This window comes from Blastomyces dermatitidis, assembly GCF_000003525.1.
Source record: "Blastomyces dermatitidis ER-3 genomic scaffold supercont1.7, whole genome shotgun sequence".
In the NCBI taxonomy this organism is placed as follows: Eukaryota; Fungi; Ascomycota; class Eurotiomycetes; order Onygenales; family Ajellomycetaceae; genus Blastomyces; species Blastomyces dermatitidis.
The window spans coordinates 390,884-410,844 of record NW_025544780.1 but is presented as its reverse complement, the minus strand read 5'-3'; the positions used below and the strand labels follow the sequence as shown (position 1 = coordinate 410,844).

Below are 19,961 nucleotides of genomic sequence, written 5' to 3'. Positions count from 1 at the left end.
GTAGGGCGGTATGAAATTGGTTTGTCATCGTGTGATGTGGGATATCTGTTGATGGTAGTATTTCTTGCCTCTGCATCCAGGGAGTTACTCCTTAATGTCCCGTACGTCCCTTCAGCCTGCCCTTCCAAAGGAAAAAAAGGATTGTGCAGAGATGTGGCGAATTCCTGTGATTCACTTCATCATGTACTCTCAAATAGACATGCCGAGTTAATAATTACCGTTGAGATAAGATCTCGATTAAAAGCAATCACCATTGATGAGCTGTTTGGTCGGGGTTATCTTCTTCGTGATATTTGATGAAAAATAATCGTTCTTTTTCAATTGCATAGCCCAGTAGAAGGAGTATTGATAATTGGATGTGGATAAGATCCATGATACTGAACATGAAGATAATTTCGCTTCAGTTGATCAGAACAATGCGAGTGATAGTCCTCTAATAACCGACATTGATTAAAGCGTTGACAACGGCATGCCGATTTCAATTAGGCTTACGAGACATCAAGCACAATTGATATTGATTTAACTTGGTTTGATCGTTTGAGGGCATGGGGAACCAATCTCCATTCGATTTCCATGTATGCAGATGTTTCTTTCATCCTCTAATGATAAACAACATTTTTGTTCTCAGCGATCCTTTGGTTGTCCATGCTCACAGTCCTCCATGTTCTCTGTCTCCAAAAACCAATCATGGTGTTTTCCAATTGCGTTTGGGATGTTCGACCAGTTCTGTAATCTGTCAGAAAATCTGAGAACCTTTGCTTTCCTTCTCGAAATAACCAACCTTCCACAATCCCTTCCGCTCAAGCCAACATTGCCTGAAAAATTGATTAGCACTGTTGCGTGTATGCTTCTGAGATAGACTGTATTCAAGGGGATATTTTATCCACGTAGGACGTAGGGTTGAGCGGAGGCCAGGCGCATGCTCAACATCACTGCCGCGATATCACATGCCGTATACGCACTAGAACCCACGCCGATCTGGTACCCCAAGGGGAAGGGGCCCTCTACGGATACACCCTTCAAGCAGTAGCTAGGTCATCCAAGGTGACAAGTAGCGAGTACAGGATAGAGCGAGTGTAGATAGTTGTGCATCTAATATGTATGAGGACAAAGTCCCATTAGATATAGAGAGTCGGCACTCAATGCGTTGGTAATAAGTGCTGTAGGTTCCAGGCCGAGAACTGTCTAACAACCGGTGTAACTGATGGTTGCCCCTATGGGTTTATCATCAAAAAGAAGTAATGCACAGAGCAGGGACATAACACCATTGAAAGGTTCCAGAGATGAGGTTTATTATAGCTTGTTAGTTTTGCGATGAGTGATGGGATGCGGCATAGTTAACTTGGGATTAGCTGTTATGTCAACGGCGGTCGAAATATGGCCGGGAACTCGGCCCAGGATTCGTGTTGAAATATTCCAGATAGCTGAGTACGCAGAAATTATATTCCGGATCACTCTCGCACTAGCTGGACATGTATCCTAGTAGCGTCTGATGATTAAATACGGAGAAGATGAGACATCTCTCCCTTCGCCCTTCATAGCTCACCTCCACACTTATAACACCATACTGGCCCCTGTCATTAACTGATTCGAAAAAGCTCGCAGTAGCCCTTTACTAGTTTCCCTCGCAAGGGATGCAGCAAGAAGATCTCGCTGCATGCATGGTATGGCAATGCACAGCAGTGAATATCCGAAAAAAAGGAGATAGTGGAGCAAAATAATACTGTCTTTTTTGTTGAATAAGAATCTCATGGCTGTCTGAGAGGGATGCCAGCTTTTGCTCGTGAATAAATCCGGAGATTGTGACAGACGTTATCAACTGAATGATTTAGTCTTTTCATCCAGGGACATCCCCGTCCTCATTCCAAAGCGCGCTTCCGCACATCTATTCCCGGGGGGGGGGGGGGGGGGGTTTGTAGAGGCTTGCCCCATATAGTTTCGAGTTGCAAATTCACTGTTGCGGTGACAGCAAATGATCATCAGTAGGGCTCGCTAGAATGTAGTCAGTCATCAAAAAGTTCCCTGATAGACAGCCCATGTCAGGCGAGTCTAAAGGATAGGATCTCCTCATTAATAGCCTTAATACCTGCTGGGCGTTTAAACTGGATGGACTCTGTCATAATATTCTGATAGGAAATATTTAAAATGATCTCTGCGTCCCGCAATCATGCAAATGCGACACCTGTCCGCCATAGAATCATTAATAGGGATGTTATTGTGGATCAATCTCGCTTCAAAACCAGGATCAGACAAGATCTCCCAGAATTCACCGGTTCCTGCCGCAAGAATGACTCTAGAGGCTATTATGGATAAGGATGACATTGGACAATTCCATCTCCCATCTTTGCTTGCTTGGCAGGTACTCAATTCACGAAGAGCTCCATAGCCTCTTCTAAGGTAGGAGAAGAATCTTTGTCCATGGGGTACAATCGTTTGAGTCTCGGGCGTAGGGGTTGTGATGCTGGTCTTGGTGGCTTTGACAGGTCGCCGGCAAAGGTTCATCCAGCTAGTCATTGCGTGGGCATGGAGAGGGGATATAGGAGTGGATGGGTGAATCCTACTAAAGAAATATATTTGTATAAGAGGATGATGCTGTAGGATGGTAATGAGAGCGACGGAGTCCAACGCAGGGGCACTCCTTAGGCCGTGTGTCACAACTGAGATTTAGCTCGTGGCGAGGTTGGAACAAAGAGAGCAGGTATAAACGCCACAGCTATTAGTGGGAGCCGTGTCTGGTGGCATGTGGAGTTTAAATAGTTCTCGCAGTAATTTTCGAGGTTGGGGCCTCCGCTTCAATGGACCCTCTGATGAGTTTTCTTTGCCTGGCTGAGGGGAGGTAGGAAACGGTAGCTTTCTTCAGTCAAGGCTGGTGAACAGGACGAGGCCGTCAATAGGGAATTAGATCCAACTTCGTGCTTTTAGCGGGTAGAAACAGCTCGACTCGACATCGTGACGAATAGCAGCTTTCGTTGCGGTAACCTAAGCGGTTGCTTTTTATGGCGAAACACAACCTGCGTGAGAGGGAAATTATATGTCAAAGCTCCTCGGAAAGAGGATAACAGCCTACCATAATGTGGTAATCAAGGTATTGAATAACTTATTATACGCTAGACGGTGTCCCCAGCGGTTGCGCAAAAGCGCGATCTTAGGGGTAGTAATATATGTCAATCAATTCTCCCGGCCTGCCCGTCATGGGAGGTAAACCTGTCTAAACATCGGTGTATAATAAGAGGGGGAATTTGGGAGAGATTCCCTGGAATACTCTCGTTGAATGAAAGAGTCAAGACGAATATATGATGAATATAGGGAAGGTAGTGAACTACTACTAGTAGTTAGTTGAATTGCTGCGGTGGCGACCTAGTGACCAGGCATTGACGGTGATGACGGTAATGACGGTTGGTAGTTATATATGTAATAATAATAATGATTGATCTGAAGTTGAAGTAAGAAGAAGATCCATGGATGCCAAGACCCTTTCCAAAGCGGGCTAGACTGTGGCACTGCCAAGATGTGGCTGCAGGGCTTGATCGCTAAACTAGGCCCGGTGGCGGAAAAATAATAGCCCGGAGGCTGCGGTCACGGGGACATATGCTTGGCATTTGAACGGTGAATCTGAACATCAACAAAACATCACGAAGTAAATCATTCCCAACGTCAAGACAACGGCCAGATACCGGATATGAGGATCAGGGAAGACCACATCTACTACTAAAAGCCTGGCGGCAACAGGGAATAGTAAAGGACAATCCAGGATTATTGTGTATTTCCCAGCCAATCCGCTGCTGGCCCCCGGCCTCTTGAGCCCGGTCTGGCCTCACATAACTAGTTAGCTGCTGTTCCCAGCCACTTCTGGCACCAACCACGCCAATATCAAAACATCCCGGCAGCGAGTCATTCTTCATTATTCATATATCTCCACCTCCTCCACCACCATTGCTCCAATTCATGGACAGGAATCCTCTCTCTTCCTCTCTCCTCCTCTCTATTGCCTGGCTGTTCTGGGCTATTGTCCCCTCACTCTTTTAACCACGGACGGCCTACACTACGACCTTATTCTCGCTCTCTTTAACTGGTCTTCGCCAACCGCGTCCCTCTAGCGCTCTGACTGGCTAGGCTATATTTATCCTACCTGATCAATTGGTCCTGGTCGGGACTGATTCGTCTTCTCTGTCGTCATTGGCCCCCCGGCTGTGTACTCTCTCTCACTTGAAAATACTCTTATTTCACCTCCGCCTGCTTCGTCCTTTTCCGGTCGAAAGCTGCATACGACAACAACGGACAGCACCGGGCTTGTCGTATTTATTGCTTATTTCTCTAATTTTTCTCGTTGACCGACATTTGAGGTTGAAAAAAAATTAATGAATACGTTCTTTCGTTTTTTTAATATCTGTTTACTTTTGGATGCTTTGGAACACCAGGAAAGTCAATCAACAACAAAATAGACAGGGCAACTGGTACTGTACATGAAATTTCCCCGCCGCACATCATCATGGTTTCCAAACTGTCAAAACCAGCGCAGGCGCCTCAGCATACTGCTGGCATCTTTGCAGATATGTCTGTGGATGGCCCCCGGATAGGGACGCTGGTCGCTATCATCGACCGCGCCAAAAATTTGCCCAACAGGAAAACAATGGGCAAGCAGAATCCTTACTGTGCCGCGCGGCTGGGGAAGGAGGCGAAGAAGACGGAAACTGATATGAGAGGCGGCCAGACCCCAAAATGGTTAGTGGACGGAGATTCACTTTACCAGGTTCTCTTTTGTTTTGTTTTTTTTGGTGGACTAGATCATATTTCTAACAAATGGCTTTCCCTTTTTCTACCTTGTTTAGGGATCAAGAGTTACGGTTTACGGTACACGACTCACCCGATTACACACAGTTAAAAGTCTCCGTCTTCAATGACGATAAGAAGACAGACCTCATCGGTGAAACATGGATTGATATTAAAAACGTGATTATCCCAGGTGGTGGGCAGAATGACTTTTGGCATGCATTGCAGTACAAAGGGAAATATGCGGGGGATATTAGGATCGAGTTGACCTTCTACGACACCCGCCCTAAGGATGAAACGGTTATCGAGCGGAGAAAGGAAGCAGATAAAGTCGAGGCAAAGACAGAGGCGGCACAATCAGGCGTTTCGGGTCCTCGTCAAGCCAAACCGTCAAAGAGAAGACCTCTGCCCGCTGACCCTACTGGCTCGTCTCCGGCCCGCCCATCTTCATCCGATCGCGTCGCTCCTCCTCCATCTCGAGAGAATCACCCAATTCCAACGCGACAACCAATACCAGAGCCGCCCCAGTCCCAACCACTAGCCCAGGCACAGCCACAACCGCAGCTACATCCGCAGCCAGCCCCCCCGACGCAAAATCCACGGACATACGAAACTCCTGATGATTTCAATCGTTCATGGGGGCCTCCGCCCCCTAACGCTGCGTCGAAATACTCTACTCCGATACGCCAAGCTTATCAACATACGCCGCCTCGGGAGGCTGAAGAGCTACCAGCCGATCAGTACGATCGCCGATCTCAACCCCCGATGCCTTTGCCTCGGGAACAAGTCTATTTTCAAGAACCAGAATATAGCCACAATGTTCACAATAACCACCACCAGTCGCTTGACCATGGCCATCAGCACTCAATCGAGCAAAACGGATATGAACATCACCCCTCACCCATCACCCATTCCCGCGATTCTTACCAGACACTTCCACGGCAAAATAACTACATTATGCCAGTACCAGAACATTACAGTGGCGGCTCACCATCATATCCACCTCCTTCTCGCGGTTCTCCTTACGGCGCTGCAGAAATGCGCACACAACCTCCAGAGCCTCCCTCACAATCTCTAGTCATGACTGGGCCTAGTGATCGCCATAACCACTACCACCAATATAGCCCCTCTCAGCCCAACAACGACGTGTTCCGTGATAGCCCGCTACGCCACTCTGTCAACCAAACAGACCGCCGCCCTCGCCATGAATGCATGCAGCCGCACGTTCATGACGAAGATGAGGAAGGACCGCCCCCTCCGCCCCCAGTACATCGCCAGGTCTTCCAACAACAACACCAGCAGCAGCAACAACAACAGCATCAGCAGCAGCACGCACCACCATCACCACCACCGCCGCCAGTGGAGTACTCTCAAAACGAGATGGCACCCATACCAATGCCGGAGCCTCTCAATCTGGGCGCAGGCAGGACCTCACCAATGCCAGTCGACGATCAAGTGAAATACATCCCCTACTCTCCAAATTACCAGAACCAGAGTTTCTCATCTGCAGAAAGGGAGCCAATTTATTCAGCTTCCCCGACACCTTCGTATAATAGTATTTATGGGCATGATAGGGGACGTTCCCAGGATCGTCCTAGCACGTCAAACGGGGAGATTGTCCCCTCGGCTTTGGTACCCGGCTACGAAGCATCTGTTGCAGATGAGCTAGACAGAAACTTGTATAATGGCCAGCTCGAACGTCATCAAAACCATGTCCCGCCACCACCACAGCCCACGCCTCCTTCTCAGCTCGTGCGCGCATCTCCAAGTTCGATGCTTGAACGGCCTCCACGAACAAGTCCTGACCTCCGACATGTTCCTCCCCGCAAATCTGTCAGCCCACATCCACCTCCCCCGAAGGAGCTCAGTGTTCCAAGTGGAATGCCTTTCTCGCCAGACTGTTATGACATTCTGGACCCGCGCACCGCAAACGCCGCCGCCCTTCAACAGGCCGCTCCTGCTTACGAAACGCCCGAGGGCGCCATGGAAGCTGCCCGACAGCGGGAAGTGGAGAAACTTCGGGAACTAGGGCCCATAATCGGCAATGATGGTCGGGTCATTGACCCTTCCGACCATCTACCCACGGATACTTGGGCGCCGGAGCCAGAACGTAAATCGCGGAAACCAGAAATAGTCGTCCGATTCAAGCATGCACCACAGAGCTCGACGCGGTTCTCACCGCGTGAATCAGCTGCGTCGCCACCAACTAAATCTTCATCGACCTCTTCTTCCTCCTCCGCACTGGTTATGAAAGCACGACCACACTCCGTGACCCCCGTCCAATCATATTCGCAGGCACCTGCGACCATACCTCTCCACCAACAAACCATCAACTCCTCTACCACTCCACAAGCCCGCGCCCGCCTCCAACAAACGTCCCGCCCACACTCATATATACAACCCACGAATAACTCCAGCAGTGGCAGAGCCAGTGGCAAAGACCTCATCTATACTCACAGCCATAATCATACCACCAGCCAACGACCTAACAACGCCCTCCCCCTCCGGGAGCGAGATCCGTACGGGTATAACGGTAATACTAGCGCAGGCACCCCGCAATACGCCAACCACAGCCCGAACCACAGCCCACACAACTCCATCTCCACCGCCCCTATCCCAGTATCCCACCATTCTCACTCGCCCTCAAGCCAACAACTTACCCGCCATCCTCACTCCCATTCACACTCTCATTCACACGGCCACTACCATTCTCATTCTCCAACATCAAGCTCGATATCCACCGGGCCGCCTATCCCCGCGAAAGTCCCTGTGCACAGCAGCAGCGGTGGCGGTGGCGATGTAGGGGAGCTAGACGCGTTAAGTGAGGAGATACGGCGGATTGATATTGGAGTTGGTGGAGTTGGGAATGCGGCGAGGAGGGGGAGGGGGAGAATGTCGTATGTCGGGAGTGGTGGTCCGGGGCCGGGGTATGGGGGGTAATGTGTGTGGCTGGATTGGGTTGGTTGGGGTTCATTGTTGTTTGGTAAGGAACCCCCAGGCACTGACTTTGATCGGCAAGGAACCTCATTCTTTATTTGATTTTTTGGACTTATTTTGGTATATACGAGCGGAAATGAAGAGATGAGTGGATGATTGGAACGCATTGTGTGACATGGTGTCTTTTTCTTAATTTTCCCCCTTTTCTATAGACTGAGGGTGGTGTGGTTGGTATATGACAAAAACATATTCGGCCGGCATTTCTTTCTCAATTTTCATTTTTTTTTTTTTTTTTTTTTTTTTTTTTTTTTAATTTATTATTATTTGTGTCTATTCCTCTCTGTTTGTTCCTTCTTTGTCTTCTCGATTACATATATCCCCAATTCCCAACCGGATTTAACATTTTGGGCTGGAATTTTGTTGCATCGGGTGGATGGATGGCGGGTTTTGACCAGACTACCTTCCTACGTCTGGGAGATGGAAGACGGGAGAGAAATTCTTATAGAAAACTGATTTTATGTAGATCTCTTTCGGTTTTGATCTTCAGCTCTCTTTTTAACTATTCTCGCACTAGTCTATTTTCCACCTCCTGTATTTGTTGTGTGATTTCCTTTTAAATATTTTCATATTTCTTATTATCTATATCTTTTTCTATTTGTGAATATCTGTTAGTTACTGTAGATATTGAGTCAGCATTTTAATATTGAGAATGAGTCTGTTTGATGACTTGTGGTTGGTTTCCATCTTGTGCCGGATGTGTCCTTGACTCAGAGTGTTTAACCAAATATCAACTGACACCTCCTGTAAACCTCCTGCAGTGCCATGAGAATGATAACCATTTCTTTATATCCTGCCTCCTGTTTATGTCAATGTATTTATTGTATATACGAACCTCCGCAAGTTGTGGAGTCGGATCAACATTATCCCGCCCCGGCGAAATTTCTCCCGAGCTTCAAAAAAAATAAAAAATAGTTGAAGCCGCAATTGTTTATCAGACAACACCAACACTAATATCTATTTCTATGCAATTGGCCTGCGAACTACTACGAGCCGGGAACCTCAGTAGCGCAATGTATCGTATACCTACCTGTTAAATCTTACTTAAAACTCCACGACTCCCCCAATCATTGATTCCCCAGCTCCAACCACCCACCTCACCTCACCGCAACCATGGCGGCCCCCGTCCTCCCTCTCCCCCAAACGAAACTCCCCTCTATCCCTTCTACCCGCCTAACCCCCGAACAACAATACTGGCGCTCTTTTAAGAACCCTCTTCTCCTCCCCTCCCCCTCCAATAGCCCCATAAACCACATCTCCCAACCCTTCGCCTCCTCGATCACCTCCTCGACCCAGAAGCCAACAGCAGCACCCCCAGACCTCTTTACCGTCGCAACCGGCGCCCGCGTCCAACTCTACTCAATCCGCACCCGCAAGCTCCTAAAAACCATAACCCGCTTCGACGATATCACCCGCTGCGCCTCCGTGCGCGCCGACGGCCGCATCCTCGCCGCCTCCGACGACAGCGGCACCATCCAGGTCTTCGACATCCACTCGCGCGCCATCCTCAAGACCTGGCGCGAGCACAAACAGCCCGTCTGGGCCGTGCAGTTCTCGCCCGCGGATCCCACTGCGCTGCTCAGCGCGAGCGACGACCGCACCGTGCGCCTGTGGGATCTGCCGAGCGAGAGTAGCGTGCGGACTCTGCTGGGTCATGAGGATTATGTGCGGTGCGTGGGGTTTATGCCTGCGGCTGGTGGGGGCAGGGGGACGGATTTGCTCTACTCGGGTGGATATGATGGGCTGGTGAAGGTCTGGGATTCGCGGGCGGGCCCGGGAGGGAGGAGTGTGATGACGTTTAAGATGCGGGGGCCGGTGGAGAGTGTGTTGCCGTTGACGGCGGGGACGACGATGCTTGCTGCGGCGGAAAATAAGATTGCGGTGTTGGATGTCGTTGCGGGGAAGCCATTGCATGTTATCAAGAGTCATCAGAAGACGGTCACGGCGCTGTCGCTAGCGTCGGGCGGGAGGAGGGTTGTCAGTGGCGCGCTGGATGGGCATATGAAGGTGTTTGAGACCACGGGGTGGAATGTGGTGGGCGGGAGCAAATATCCCTCGCCGATTTTGTCGTTGGGCGTCATTGCCACGGGGTCGGATAGGGAGGACAAGCACATCGCCGTCGGCATGCAGTCTGGTCTGCTATCCATCCGCACGCGGTTATCGGGTGAGCAGAAGGTGCGCGAGCGCGAGCGGCAGAGAGAGATGCAGGCGCTCCTCGACGGGAAATTAGACGAGCACGACAAACGCGTGGCGAAGCAGCAGAAAAAGCGCGGAAAGGGGTGGGAGAAGCGCCTGCGCGGTATGGATTTTGTCGGGGAAGGGATTGATATCGTCATTGACGCGCAGGGCCCGGCGGCCTCGACCCGGAAGCGTAAGCGGGAACAGCCCTGGGAACTCGACCTGCGCAAAGGCCGCTACGCCGCTGCTCTCGACGCCGTCCTGGCCTCCGCCAATAGCAACAATAGCAATAATAATAATAATAAGAGCACCGCGGCGAATAGCAAACTGAACACCCTAACCCTCCTCACGGCGCTGCGGCACCGCTCCGCCCTCCGCGCAGCGCTCAGCGGGCGCGATGAAGTCACGCTGCAACCCGTGTTGAAGTGGGTGTATAAATCCATCACGGACCCCAGGGTTGTGGATATGTGTGTGGAGGTTGCGATGAATATACTGGACATCTACTCGGGGAATTTGGGCCAGTCGGCCATTATTGATGGGATGGTTGAGAGGTTACATGCGCGGGTGCGGGAGGAGGTGGATCGGGCACAGCAGGCGTGGATGACGAAGGGGATGTTGGGGATGTTGAGTGTTTCTTGAAATGTTGATTTTGGTTTCTTTTGTACGTGCTGTTGGGATATCTCATTATATTTTATCGGATGGCTGTTTGGGAGTTTTGGATCCCCCGTTTTTTATTTCCCTCCCACTACATACTCGAGTGCATAGTGCATAGATTTATGTTTCTGTTTCCGTTTTTAGCGAATTCTGCTGGATGAAAAGGAGGAGAAAAAGCAACAGTGTTCATAATATAGATTCTGTTCTGAAATAGCATCCCCGGCCTATGTGAAGCCAAGAGTCATCATAATAATTGATTCAAAAAACATCCACCTCAAGGCCCTAGAAAGGAGGGCCGAGACAGATATATATGAGAAGAAGACATCGAGAAATGAAAATCATACGTATCCATCAATGCTAGCTTCCCGCTCAACTGCTACCGACGGATGGACGGCAATAGTCTATGTCCTGTATCCCCCATTCCCATCCAAAAGGCTTTAAAATATCCGCATCAAAGTGTTGTAAAGGAGGGTCTGAAACAACAAAGGGATATATATCCACGACAAAATCATCGAGAAATGAAAATCATACACGTCGCCACTCACCCATAAATCACGCCAGCTTCTTCTACCATCAACAGTCCACACAGACATGGGGCAATTTTACCGTAGATTCCCCACTTAATAACCCTGAGCATACAACCTCGTAAACCCCTCCCCAGGCTCCGGCTGCAACCAGTTCCGCTCATCATACTTCCACCCTTCCGCCCCCTCAATGACATGAAACGTATACGCAAACCGGCTGATGTCGCTGGTATTCCGCTCACTCTGATGCAGCACGTTCCCATGAATGAGCACCAACGACCCCGCAGGGACCTCCAATAACTCAAAATCCTCGTCGCGAGGTACATAGGGCTCCTCTTCTTCCCCTCTCCCATTCCCATCATCATTACTATCGACCAACTCCCCCGCCAGCCCAGTCCCATCCCACTGCACAAACTCCGTGCCCCCATCCGCCCCACCACCAACACACCTCACAAGCCTGCGCCGAATATACCCGCGCCGATGACTGCCCTTCCACACCCCCAGCGTCCCATTCCGCGCCCCGGCATCCTGCAACGCGATCCACCACCCCACGGCGCTCGGCGGGTCCGTGTACAGAAACTCGCTATCCTTGTGCGGGTGCACGGCCGCGCCGATGCCGGGCTGCTTGCAGATGACCATGGACTGCAGGACGCGCGGGTCGCGGAAGCCGAGGTCGCGGGCGATGGCGGCGTTGCGGGCACCGGTGGATGGACATGGAGATGTAGATATGGACGTGTGTGGTGGTGGTGCGGGGATGGTAGCCTGTGCAAAGGGCGGGGAGAGGACATGTAGGGCGTGCCCGATTTTATTGATGGAGAGGGTTTTGGACTTGCGGAGCTGCGGCGGGCTGGAGTTGGGGATAAACGCGTCCGGCTCGAAGAAGAAGTGGATCTTGTTACCGGAGGTGAGGAAGTATTGGTCGCCGATGTGTTTTGCTTTGGCGTTGTTGGTGCTACAGTGGTCTGCGTCGTCGTCGGATTCGTCGCCGGTTGTGAAGCAGGTGAGCGGGTGCGAGTCGAGCGGGAAGTCGTTCAGGAGGGTGTGGGTGGTCTGGAGGAGGGAGGAGACTTCGTCGCTGCTGAGGAAGTTGGGGATTACTAGGTAGCCGTTTTCGCGGAATGAGGCCAGTTGGGCTGGAGTGAGGCCGGGGATGGAGGAGGGGGGCGGCGGAGGGGGAGGGGAAAGGGTTGCAGCGGACATGGTGGATGATGGCGGGGGGACGGGCCTCGTTGCTGTGGGTTTCGGAAGTATGCGAGGAATAGTGCTAGCTCATATAGCCGCAGGGCAAAGATGGTGAGTTATGTAGATATGAGCTTCGTGATGTTTTTTGAGGTCGATGCGGAAGTTTGGAGCCTGAAATATATCTCCAAATGCGGGGAGAGAAGTTAGGGCTAGGATCTTATCTAATCTGATCCAAGGTGTATTAATAATATCTGGAGAGCGGAAGGGCAGGGAGCAAGTACGGATGAGATGAGATAGAGATAGAGATAGATAGACGTAGATTCTGTTACTATATATGGTGACAAAATGCTGTTTACTCTTCCCTGAACTAAATCTAGGGTAGGGGTATGGTATCCCGAAATCCAAAATCTGCTAAAATCCAACCATAGAGAAGGTAGACCGAAAATAAACCAGTTCCCTCAAAAATAGGGGGTCATCATAGAAGAGAAAAGTAAACCCGGACGATAGTTAATTTGCATAGCACATTCATTCCATCATTAAGAGGGGGAAATGTTAAATCCGCAAGATAATTTACCTTCGATCCCGGAAGAGAAATCGTACTTCATTCCATCGTTAATCATTATTCAAGGGAGGGAGGGGGGGGGGGGGGGCGTTCAACCGTTCTACTTCCATATCCTCCACATATCATATCCATATCAAAAACTCCCACGTCCACGACCACTACCGGGTAGTCTAATCCTCCCCTCTCCATATCTCCTCTGGATCTCCTCAATCAATGCCGGAAGCTTGTACGTCCAATGACAAACCATCCCAGCGAGGAAGCCAATCCCATCGTTCTTAAACGCAACCAGCATGCCCACCGTGACCATCATGACAGTCCACCTCTGCTTCTTCTCCGCCTCGTTCAGACCGCTCCCAGGCAGTCGTAACCCAGACGCATTCCCAGAGCCTGGGTGTTTGACCATATCCCATGCGCGGGACGTATTCAAGCTCTCGCCCACACTCGCCAGCTCCAGCCCAGCTGCAATCACCATAACGCCCAGGAATGATTTGGGAAACCGCTGCAGCAGACCAACAAGCGTGTTTCCGAAAAACAGACCAATAATTAGCTTGAAGGCACCGAGGAGGATGATGCTCGCCCCGCTCCGAGCGCCGAATCGATATTGCGCCGCCAGGCCGCCAGAGCCATGACACACCGGCATGGCACCAAACCAGCAACCCAGTAGATTCATACCAGCAACGCTAAGCCCAATGGCCGTAGTCGACGGCGTCTGCACCTCCGGTAACAGATCACCAGCCAGATACACAACGGCCACGATAGAATTGAGCGTGGTCAGCGGGATCTGCCCAATGCCCGCGTCAACGATACCCACCCTCCACTCATCCCCGACAGGGGTAAAAACACCGGGCCTCCAAACGCCAAAGGACGGCAGCCTCTGATCCGGCGACGTCCCCAGCAGCACAAACGCAAACCCAAGCCCGACCACAAACACCACCAGCCCATACGGCACGCGCCGATAGATGCCCGTCAGCGCCAGCGCCACAAACGCCACAAGCATCCAGATATAATTATCCCCCCAGCTCGGCCCCGACCAGCCCAGCTGGCTCTTCAGAGACGCACCCGCAGATATGACTAGCGACAGGCCCGCGCCCACCTGGATCCCCTTGACGACGGGGGTGGGCACGACGCGCGCAAACCATGTCAGCAAGCCCGTGACGCTGAAGAGGAGGATGCAGGCGCCGACGAAGATGCCGGCGGCGGCGATCTGGCCCGGTGTGAAATGCTTCGCGATGGCGACGGCGGCGATGGCTTTCATGGGCTGGACGGGCAGGGGGATACCGAAGAAGAGGCCGGTAAGGATGTTGTAGAGGCCGGAGAAGAGGAGGGTTGCTGGGAGGGAGACGGTGTTGTTGATGGCGAGGGCGGTGAGGAGGGGGAGGAAGGTGCCCAGGTCGCCGAGGGCGCCGGAGAGTTCGGATAGGGGTTGGTTGCGGAGGGTTTGGCGGTTGTGGCGGGAGTGAGGCAGTTTGGGAGGGCGGAGGTTGAAGGGGAGGGGCATTTTGACGGTTTAGATGGCGGCAAGAAGTGTTGGCTGGTGGGGGAGATGAGGGAGGCGCGGGTTTTGGAGGGATAGAGGAGATATCATGGAGGGAGATGAGATCAGGCTGTTGTGCTGATATTGTGGTGGTCGTTCGTTGTGGAGGAGGTTACACAGCGGATGTTTGGAAGATTGTGTTTGGTCGGGATTCAGGGGCTAAATATAATAATATTTATTTAAATAATTAAGATTTCAAGTTGGGCCGGTTCAATATTATTTAGTTAAATATTTAAATATTTAACTAAATAAATAAATAAATAGTTGATATATTTTTTCTCGGATATTTATTTGTTTGAACAACCAACGCAATCCATAATAATTATTTATTATTTAGCTAAATACTCTTGTTTCAGTTTCCTTTGTTCCTCTAAATATATAACTAATATTTCTGCATTTCTACAACTCGGAAACATGGCAAACGCAGCACAACATTCCATTGTGTGATCAATAATAACTATATCTGATTATACAGCTGCGATGACGGTGCGCTCTTCTTGACTCTTCCAACGACCAGGAGCTTATTATTTCCAACCCAAACTGGGTTAATCTTCATTAATCCCAATGCTGTAACTATTGTATATAGTCCTATATATATATATATTCCCAGGTTTATGTGTATAAATAAATAACTACTGCTACGAAGATGATCTCCGCCACCAGCGCCTTGATCATTTCTCAACGGTTTTTTCTTTCTTTTTCTATTTCTCCCACAAATTATCCTTGTCTTGTGCCGACCAAGGAATGGCGGAACAAGGATAGCCAGAAAAAAAAAAGGGACGGTTAGACAAAGCGAGCAGCGTTTGAGATCCCCTCCTACTCATCCATCTTTTTTTTCTCTCCAGGCTGTCGCAGCATAGAAGCCCAGTGTTGCAAAGCGCGAAATTACCTGGTCCCGGTGTCCCTAGCTCAGCAAGCCCTGTGGTATAGGCTGATAATATGTACTCCTGCTCTCTATTTTCCTCGTTTGTGTGTGTGTGTGTGTGTGTTATGCATCTATTTTCCTTTCTTCTCGCTGGCTGGTGGTTGGCCAAAGGGTGAAGGATGAAGCCGGGTTTCCATATGAGCAACGGGCCCAAGAGCCGTTGTTGTTGTTGTTATTGTTATTGTTCTGCTCGGAGAGGAATCTCCTAGAATTTCCCACTTCAATAGATGTCGTTTGTGTTATTCGTCGGACACATTGTGCGCGTGTTGTGTTGTGTGTCTCATATCATTCCCACAAATCCACCGAAGGGATTTCTGTCCGCGGTTTTTATAAACGCAATCTCTTTTTGATATCTTAAATAATACCGATATACCCGCTCATCGAGTCAAAGAAGTGCATATTATTCAAAAAAAATATTGCAGGGAGCTCTACTCACAACCAGTCTCATATTACTGAATCCTTACTCTCATATCAAACACTCCCTAGCACATCAAACCACCCCAACCGTGTCAACCCAAGCGATGTCGAAACCAACCATCCTCCTGGTCCACGGCGGCTGGCAATCCCCCGCCGTCTGGACCTTCGTGACGCCTCTGCTCGAGAAGGCCGGCTACTCCGTCTACCCAGTGGCCCTCAAGTCGCCTGGTATGGTGCCCGCCGCGCCCGACTTCTCCTGCGACGTGGATGCCATCCAGAGCGGCATCGAGGCCGTGCTGGACTGTGGAAAGGATGTGGTTGTGGTGATGCACTCGTACGCGGCTGTGGCGGGGTGCGAGGCGTTGAAGGCGTTTCATGGGGAGATGAAGGGCTATTCTCAGGATGGTGAAGAGGTTGGAGGAAAGGGGATGGATGGAGATGGCGAGAAGGAGAGAGAAGAGGAGGTTTCCAGTGCTGTGAAGAAGGAGACAGATGCAAAGGCGATGTGTGCTGGAGATGATACAGGACTAGCTCAATACATCCCTCGCCGCGGCCGAATTGTGCATCTGGCATTCATTGTTGGCATGGTTCTGCCTGTTGGAAAAGGCCTGTGGACACCAGAGCGCACAGAGCTAAAGGGTTTTGAGCTGAAGGTATTTATTTGACTTCTCATTTATACATCTCTTTCTACATCCATGTCTTCACATCTTCCCATGACCAACACTATAACTAAATAAACAAATCCCCAGAACGAACAAATCCGCATCCTCGACGGCCCTGCCCGCTTCTACAACGACCTGCCTCCCCTCGCCCAGCACTACTGGTCCTCAAAGCTGAAACTCCAACCACTCCCGTAAGGTCCCCTCCATACATACATACATACATACATACATACATACATACATACATATATATATATATAATACCTCTCTCCAAAACCCAACCCCACAGCTCACTAACCCAAAACCCACCAGCGTCTTCTTCTCCCCGCTCACCTACCCCGCCTACCGCCACTACCCCTGCTCCTATCTGATGAGCAAACACGACGGCGCCGTCCCCTTCAAGGTGCAGACGCGCATGGCCTTTGGTGCAGGGATTGCGCGGGACCGTATCGAGGTGCTGGAGGACGCCGGCCATTCGCCCATGATTAGTCGGCCGGGGAAGGTGGCGGGGTTTATTCTCAGGGCTGCGGGGGAGGGAGTTGGGGTTGGGCGGAGTCGGTTGTGAGTAGGTCGACTGGGATAGAGTGATATGGTGGGGTATGAGGATGTGGATGGATGGGTTATGTTGTATATGGGAAATGGGATGGGGTTATTGAATGGAACAGACTTTTTTATTTTGTTTTTGTCTTTACAAAAGAATAACTCACGTAGATAGATGGATTAGAAACACACAAAGAGTCAGTTGTTAACGGAACTGGAAGTGGGAATGGAATTGTATTCGGGGTTACTACTGGCCTGTAAATTGGTATGTTCTTTTCTGTCAATATCACTCCTCTGCGTCCATATCTAGTAATGCATTTAGGATTAAGTGTTGCTACAGGGTTGACATCTCGCGCATGCACCACACTTAAAAATATGCGAAAGAAAGAACAGACATCTCAAATGGAGAACCAAAGAAGTAAACAGATGTTAAGATTAAGTGGATTAATTATTGGATTAGTCTATCCCGCTCTATGTCGCCAAAACAACTTTTTTTTTTTGAAAAATATTGGAAAAGGGGATTTAAAAATCGGGTGATCATCCCCTTGCCACCCCCTTTCTATCTCCTCAGTTATCTAAAATCCCAAACTCCAAACTCACAACGTCAAAGGACGGGGGCCCTGGATCATGCACCCAGCGCCATAGAAGAGATGGGAACCCTTTTTTCCGAAACAACAACAATAACAGAGAGAATATAGATACCAACCAAGGCCTATTACCCACGTTAGTAATAAATGGCATCCCTGGCTCGACGAACACGTCTAGGCGTCCGGATAGCTCGGCGTCGGTATTCCGGCCCAGTTTCGTAGTCTGGTTCGGGCTCGGGCTGTTTTGGTGGCGGTCTCTGCTGTGATGGGGCTTGGTAGTCTGGTGGGGATTCTTTCTTTGGAGGAGGGGTTTCTTTCTTCGGCGGAGGAGATTTTCTTTTCGGGGGGGGCTCGTAGTTTGGCGGAGATTCACGCTGCGGCGGGGATACCTTCTGCGACGGAGCTTGATAGTCTGGTGGGGATTCTTTCTTTGGAGGAGGAGATTCTTTCTTCGGGGCAGGGGATTTTTTCTTCGGTGGAGCCTCGTAGTCTGGAGGAGACTGACGTTGTGGCGGGGATTTTTTCTTCGGTGGGGCCTCGTAGTCTGGCGGAGACTGACGTTGAGGCGGGGATTTCTTCTGTGATGGAGCTTCGTACTCTGGCTCTGGTTTTGGGGCTGCTGGACGGGCGGTTTTAGGCTTCTTGACACTTTCGCCCGCTCCGGGCTTCGGGGGCTTTGCGGGATATGCAGGCGCCGCCGGCGCAGTCTTCAGGGGGGTGGCAGTGGCTCGAGGAGACGCGGCCGCGGGGGGTTCTGATGCGGCTAGAGGGGGCCCCAGAGCTGCCGATGGGAAAGTTTCTTTGGGTGCACCCCTCGGGGTTATAGTTTTAACTGTAACTGTGATATGGCTATATGCAGTCGAGAGCGGCCGGGGAGTCCTGTCTAGTGAGGCTGCAGGACAATCAACGCCTCCGCTACCGCAGTCATCCGTCGCGAGCGCCAGAGGAAGTGATAGGGAAAGGATGGCGATGAGTAATGAGCGCGTCATGGTTGATGGTTGCGAGGGGACCGGCGTGGGAGCGGTTTTCCTTTGTCTCCCTTGGTCAAACTCGGTGCAAAGCGATCAAAGTATAAATACTATAATTGATAGTACCCTGTCAAGTCAATGGAAGACCGCCCATTAACCGACGACGATGAGCCTGGATTAAAAGATAATCAAAGCTGTAGAAGCAGGGTATTATAGACAGGGGGGGTGTGCTTTGTTATTTATAATATATCATTCTCCCATCGGGAAGAATTCCTTCCCTGGAAAGGAGCCTTGTTTGTTGATAGACGCAATATGGGGGTTTGGGCCCTGTTATCCCAACAAAACAGGACGAGAATATAACCAAACGAATATTCGCGGTGCATGATGCATGAAGAGCCTTCTGAGGTCTAGAACGATAGTTTATAAAGAACATACTGCATGAGACGCGGTATAAGGGGCCCCATGGGCGCGAAGTTCTATTCATTCTTTTTCTTTTTTTTCTTTTCTTTTTTCTTTTCTTTTTCTTTTTCTTTTTCTTTTTTTTTTTTTTTTCTTCTTTTTTCTGTTTTTTTTATGGACCTGTTGGTACGACTCTAACCGCAAGTGTGTTGGATGGATGGACGCATTTGAGGTTGGTTGAAAGTCGGAGGAATATCTTCTTTGATTAACACCTGTATGATACCACTGTCCTTGAAAGAGAGACCAACTCCGCCAGAGCTACGCGCTCTAAATGTATCTGGGAAGGTCAGCTCATCTGCGCAAAAGCCGCCTGAATGCCATAAGATAAAGGGGCTTCTTCCTCAGCTTATGTATGGCTCTCTCGTTTTTCGGTAAGTTAGCAGCAACGAAATGCTCGGCTGGGGAGCGCTTAGGGAGATAGATGCACTGGAATTCCGGATGAAGTCGCTCAGCATTCACCTGCATACTATAACAGGTGCATGTTGGTGTATAGAGATGGATAAGATATATCCCCCAGAGAATGTGCCCCGATTTGAATATCTCCCTCACCACCGAAACTATGGGACAAAGTCACACCCTCGGACATTTGGAATGTTTCAAGTTTGGTTCGCGGCAAATAGATATATATATATATAAATATATATATATATGTGTGTGTGTGTGTTATCCCAGGCGAGCAGCTCTGCTTGTATGGCCAACAGTACCAATAGAATTGGGAATTGGGAATTGGGAATTGGGGCTGGGTTGTTGCAGTGAGTAGTTGTTGCATGAAGAAAATTTATGCAGGAGATGGACAAAGAAACAAAGTAACCAAGTCTCAGTAAAAGTTAGCCAACTGGTTACATAACTAACTGGGGGCTGGAGCTGTTGGGTTCTGATAGAGTTAGGGAGTTAGAAATACTCAAGAATAATACATTGCAGATAACTAAGTTATTTACTTGAGTGATGATGAATGATGAAGTGGTGATTGACAGAATCTTCAGTTTCAAATATATAACCAACATG

The 19,961-nt window shown here is 50.0% G+C and overlaps 7 protein-coding genes across 7 annotated transcripts; 3 read left to right on the top strand and 4 right to left on the bottom strand.

Annotated features, from left to right (window-relative positions):
• Nucleotides 1-274: 274 nt before the first annotated feature.
• BDCG_06580 (uncharacterized protein) lies at nt 275-3,448 on the bottom strand. Its single transcript, XM_045422329.1, has one exon. The coding sequence runs from the start codon at nt 2,512-2,514 to the stop codon at nt 2,098-2,100; it is 417 nt and encodes a 138-aa protein (XP_045277996.1). The 5' UTR covers nt 2,515-3,448; the 3' UTR covers nt 275-2,097.
• A 196-nt stretch (nt 3,449-3,644) lies between these two features.
• Nucleotides 3,645-7,993, top strand: BDCG_06579 (uncharacterized protein). Its single transcript, XM_045422328.1, has 2 exons — nt 3,645-4,722; nt 4,830-7,993. Exons 1-2 carry the CDS (start codon nt 4,490-4,492, stop codon nt 7,708-7,710), a joined length of 3,114 nt encoding a protein of 1,037 aa, XP_045277995.1. The 5' UTR covers nt 3,645-4,489; the 3' UTR covers nt 7,711-7,993.
• Nucleotides 7,994-8,018: 25 nt separating this feature from the next.
• BDCG_06578 (U3 small nucleolar RNA-associated protein 15) lies at nt 8,019-11,476 on the top strand. Its single transcript, XM_045422327.1, has one exon. The coding sequence runs from the start codon at nt 8,878-8,880 to the stop codon at nt 10,579-10,581; it is 1,704 nt and encodes a 567-aa protein (XP_045277994.1). The 5' UTR covers nt 8,019-8,877; the 3' UTR covers nt 10,582-11,476.
• BDCG_06577 (phytanoyl-CoA dioxygenase) lies at nt 10,764-12,571 on the bottom strand. The gene has a single exon (XM_045422326.1). The coding sequence runs from the start codon at nt 12,318-12,320 to the stop codon at nt 11,217-11,219; it is 1,104 nt and encodes a 367-aa protein (XP_045277993.1). The 5' UTR covers nt 12,321-12,571; the 3' UTR covers nt 10,764-11,216.
• On the bottom strand, nt 12,572-14,567 carry BDCG_06576 (sulfate transporter). Its single transcript, XM_045422325.1, has one exon. The coding sequence runs from the start codon at nt 14,360-14,362 to the stop codon at nt 12,998-13,000; it is 1,365 nt and encodes a 454-aa protein (XP_045277992.1). The 5' UTR covers nt 14,363-14,567; the 3' UTR covers nt 12,572-12,997.
• A 169-nt stretch (nt 14,568-14,736) lies between these two features.
• On the top strand, nt 14,737-17,383 carry BDCG_06575 (uncharacterized protein). The gene is made up of 3 exons (XM_045422324.1): nt 14,737-16,393; nt 16,490-16,593; nt 16,715-17,383. Exons 1-3 carry the CDS (start codon nt 15,845-15,847, stop codon nt 16,965-16,967), a joined length of 906 nt encoding a protein of 301 aa, XP_045277991.1. The 5' UTR covers nt 14,737-15,844; the 3' UTR covers nt 16,968-17,383.
• Nucleotides 14,814-19,929, bottom strand: BDCG_06574 (uncharacterized protein). The gene has a single exon (XM_045422323.1). It carries the CDS (start codon nt 18,516-18,518, stop codon nt 17,667-17,669), a length of 852 nt encoding a protein of 283 aa, XP_045277990.1. The 5' UTR covers nt 18,519-19,929; the 3' UTR covers nt 14,814-17,666.
• Nucleotides 19,930-19,961: the final 32 nt, after the last annotated feature.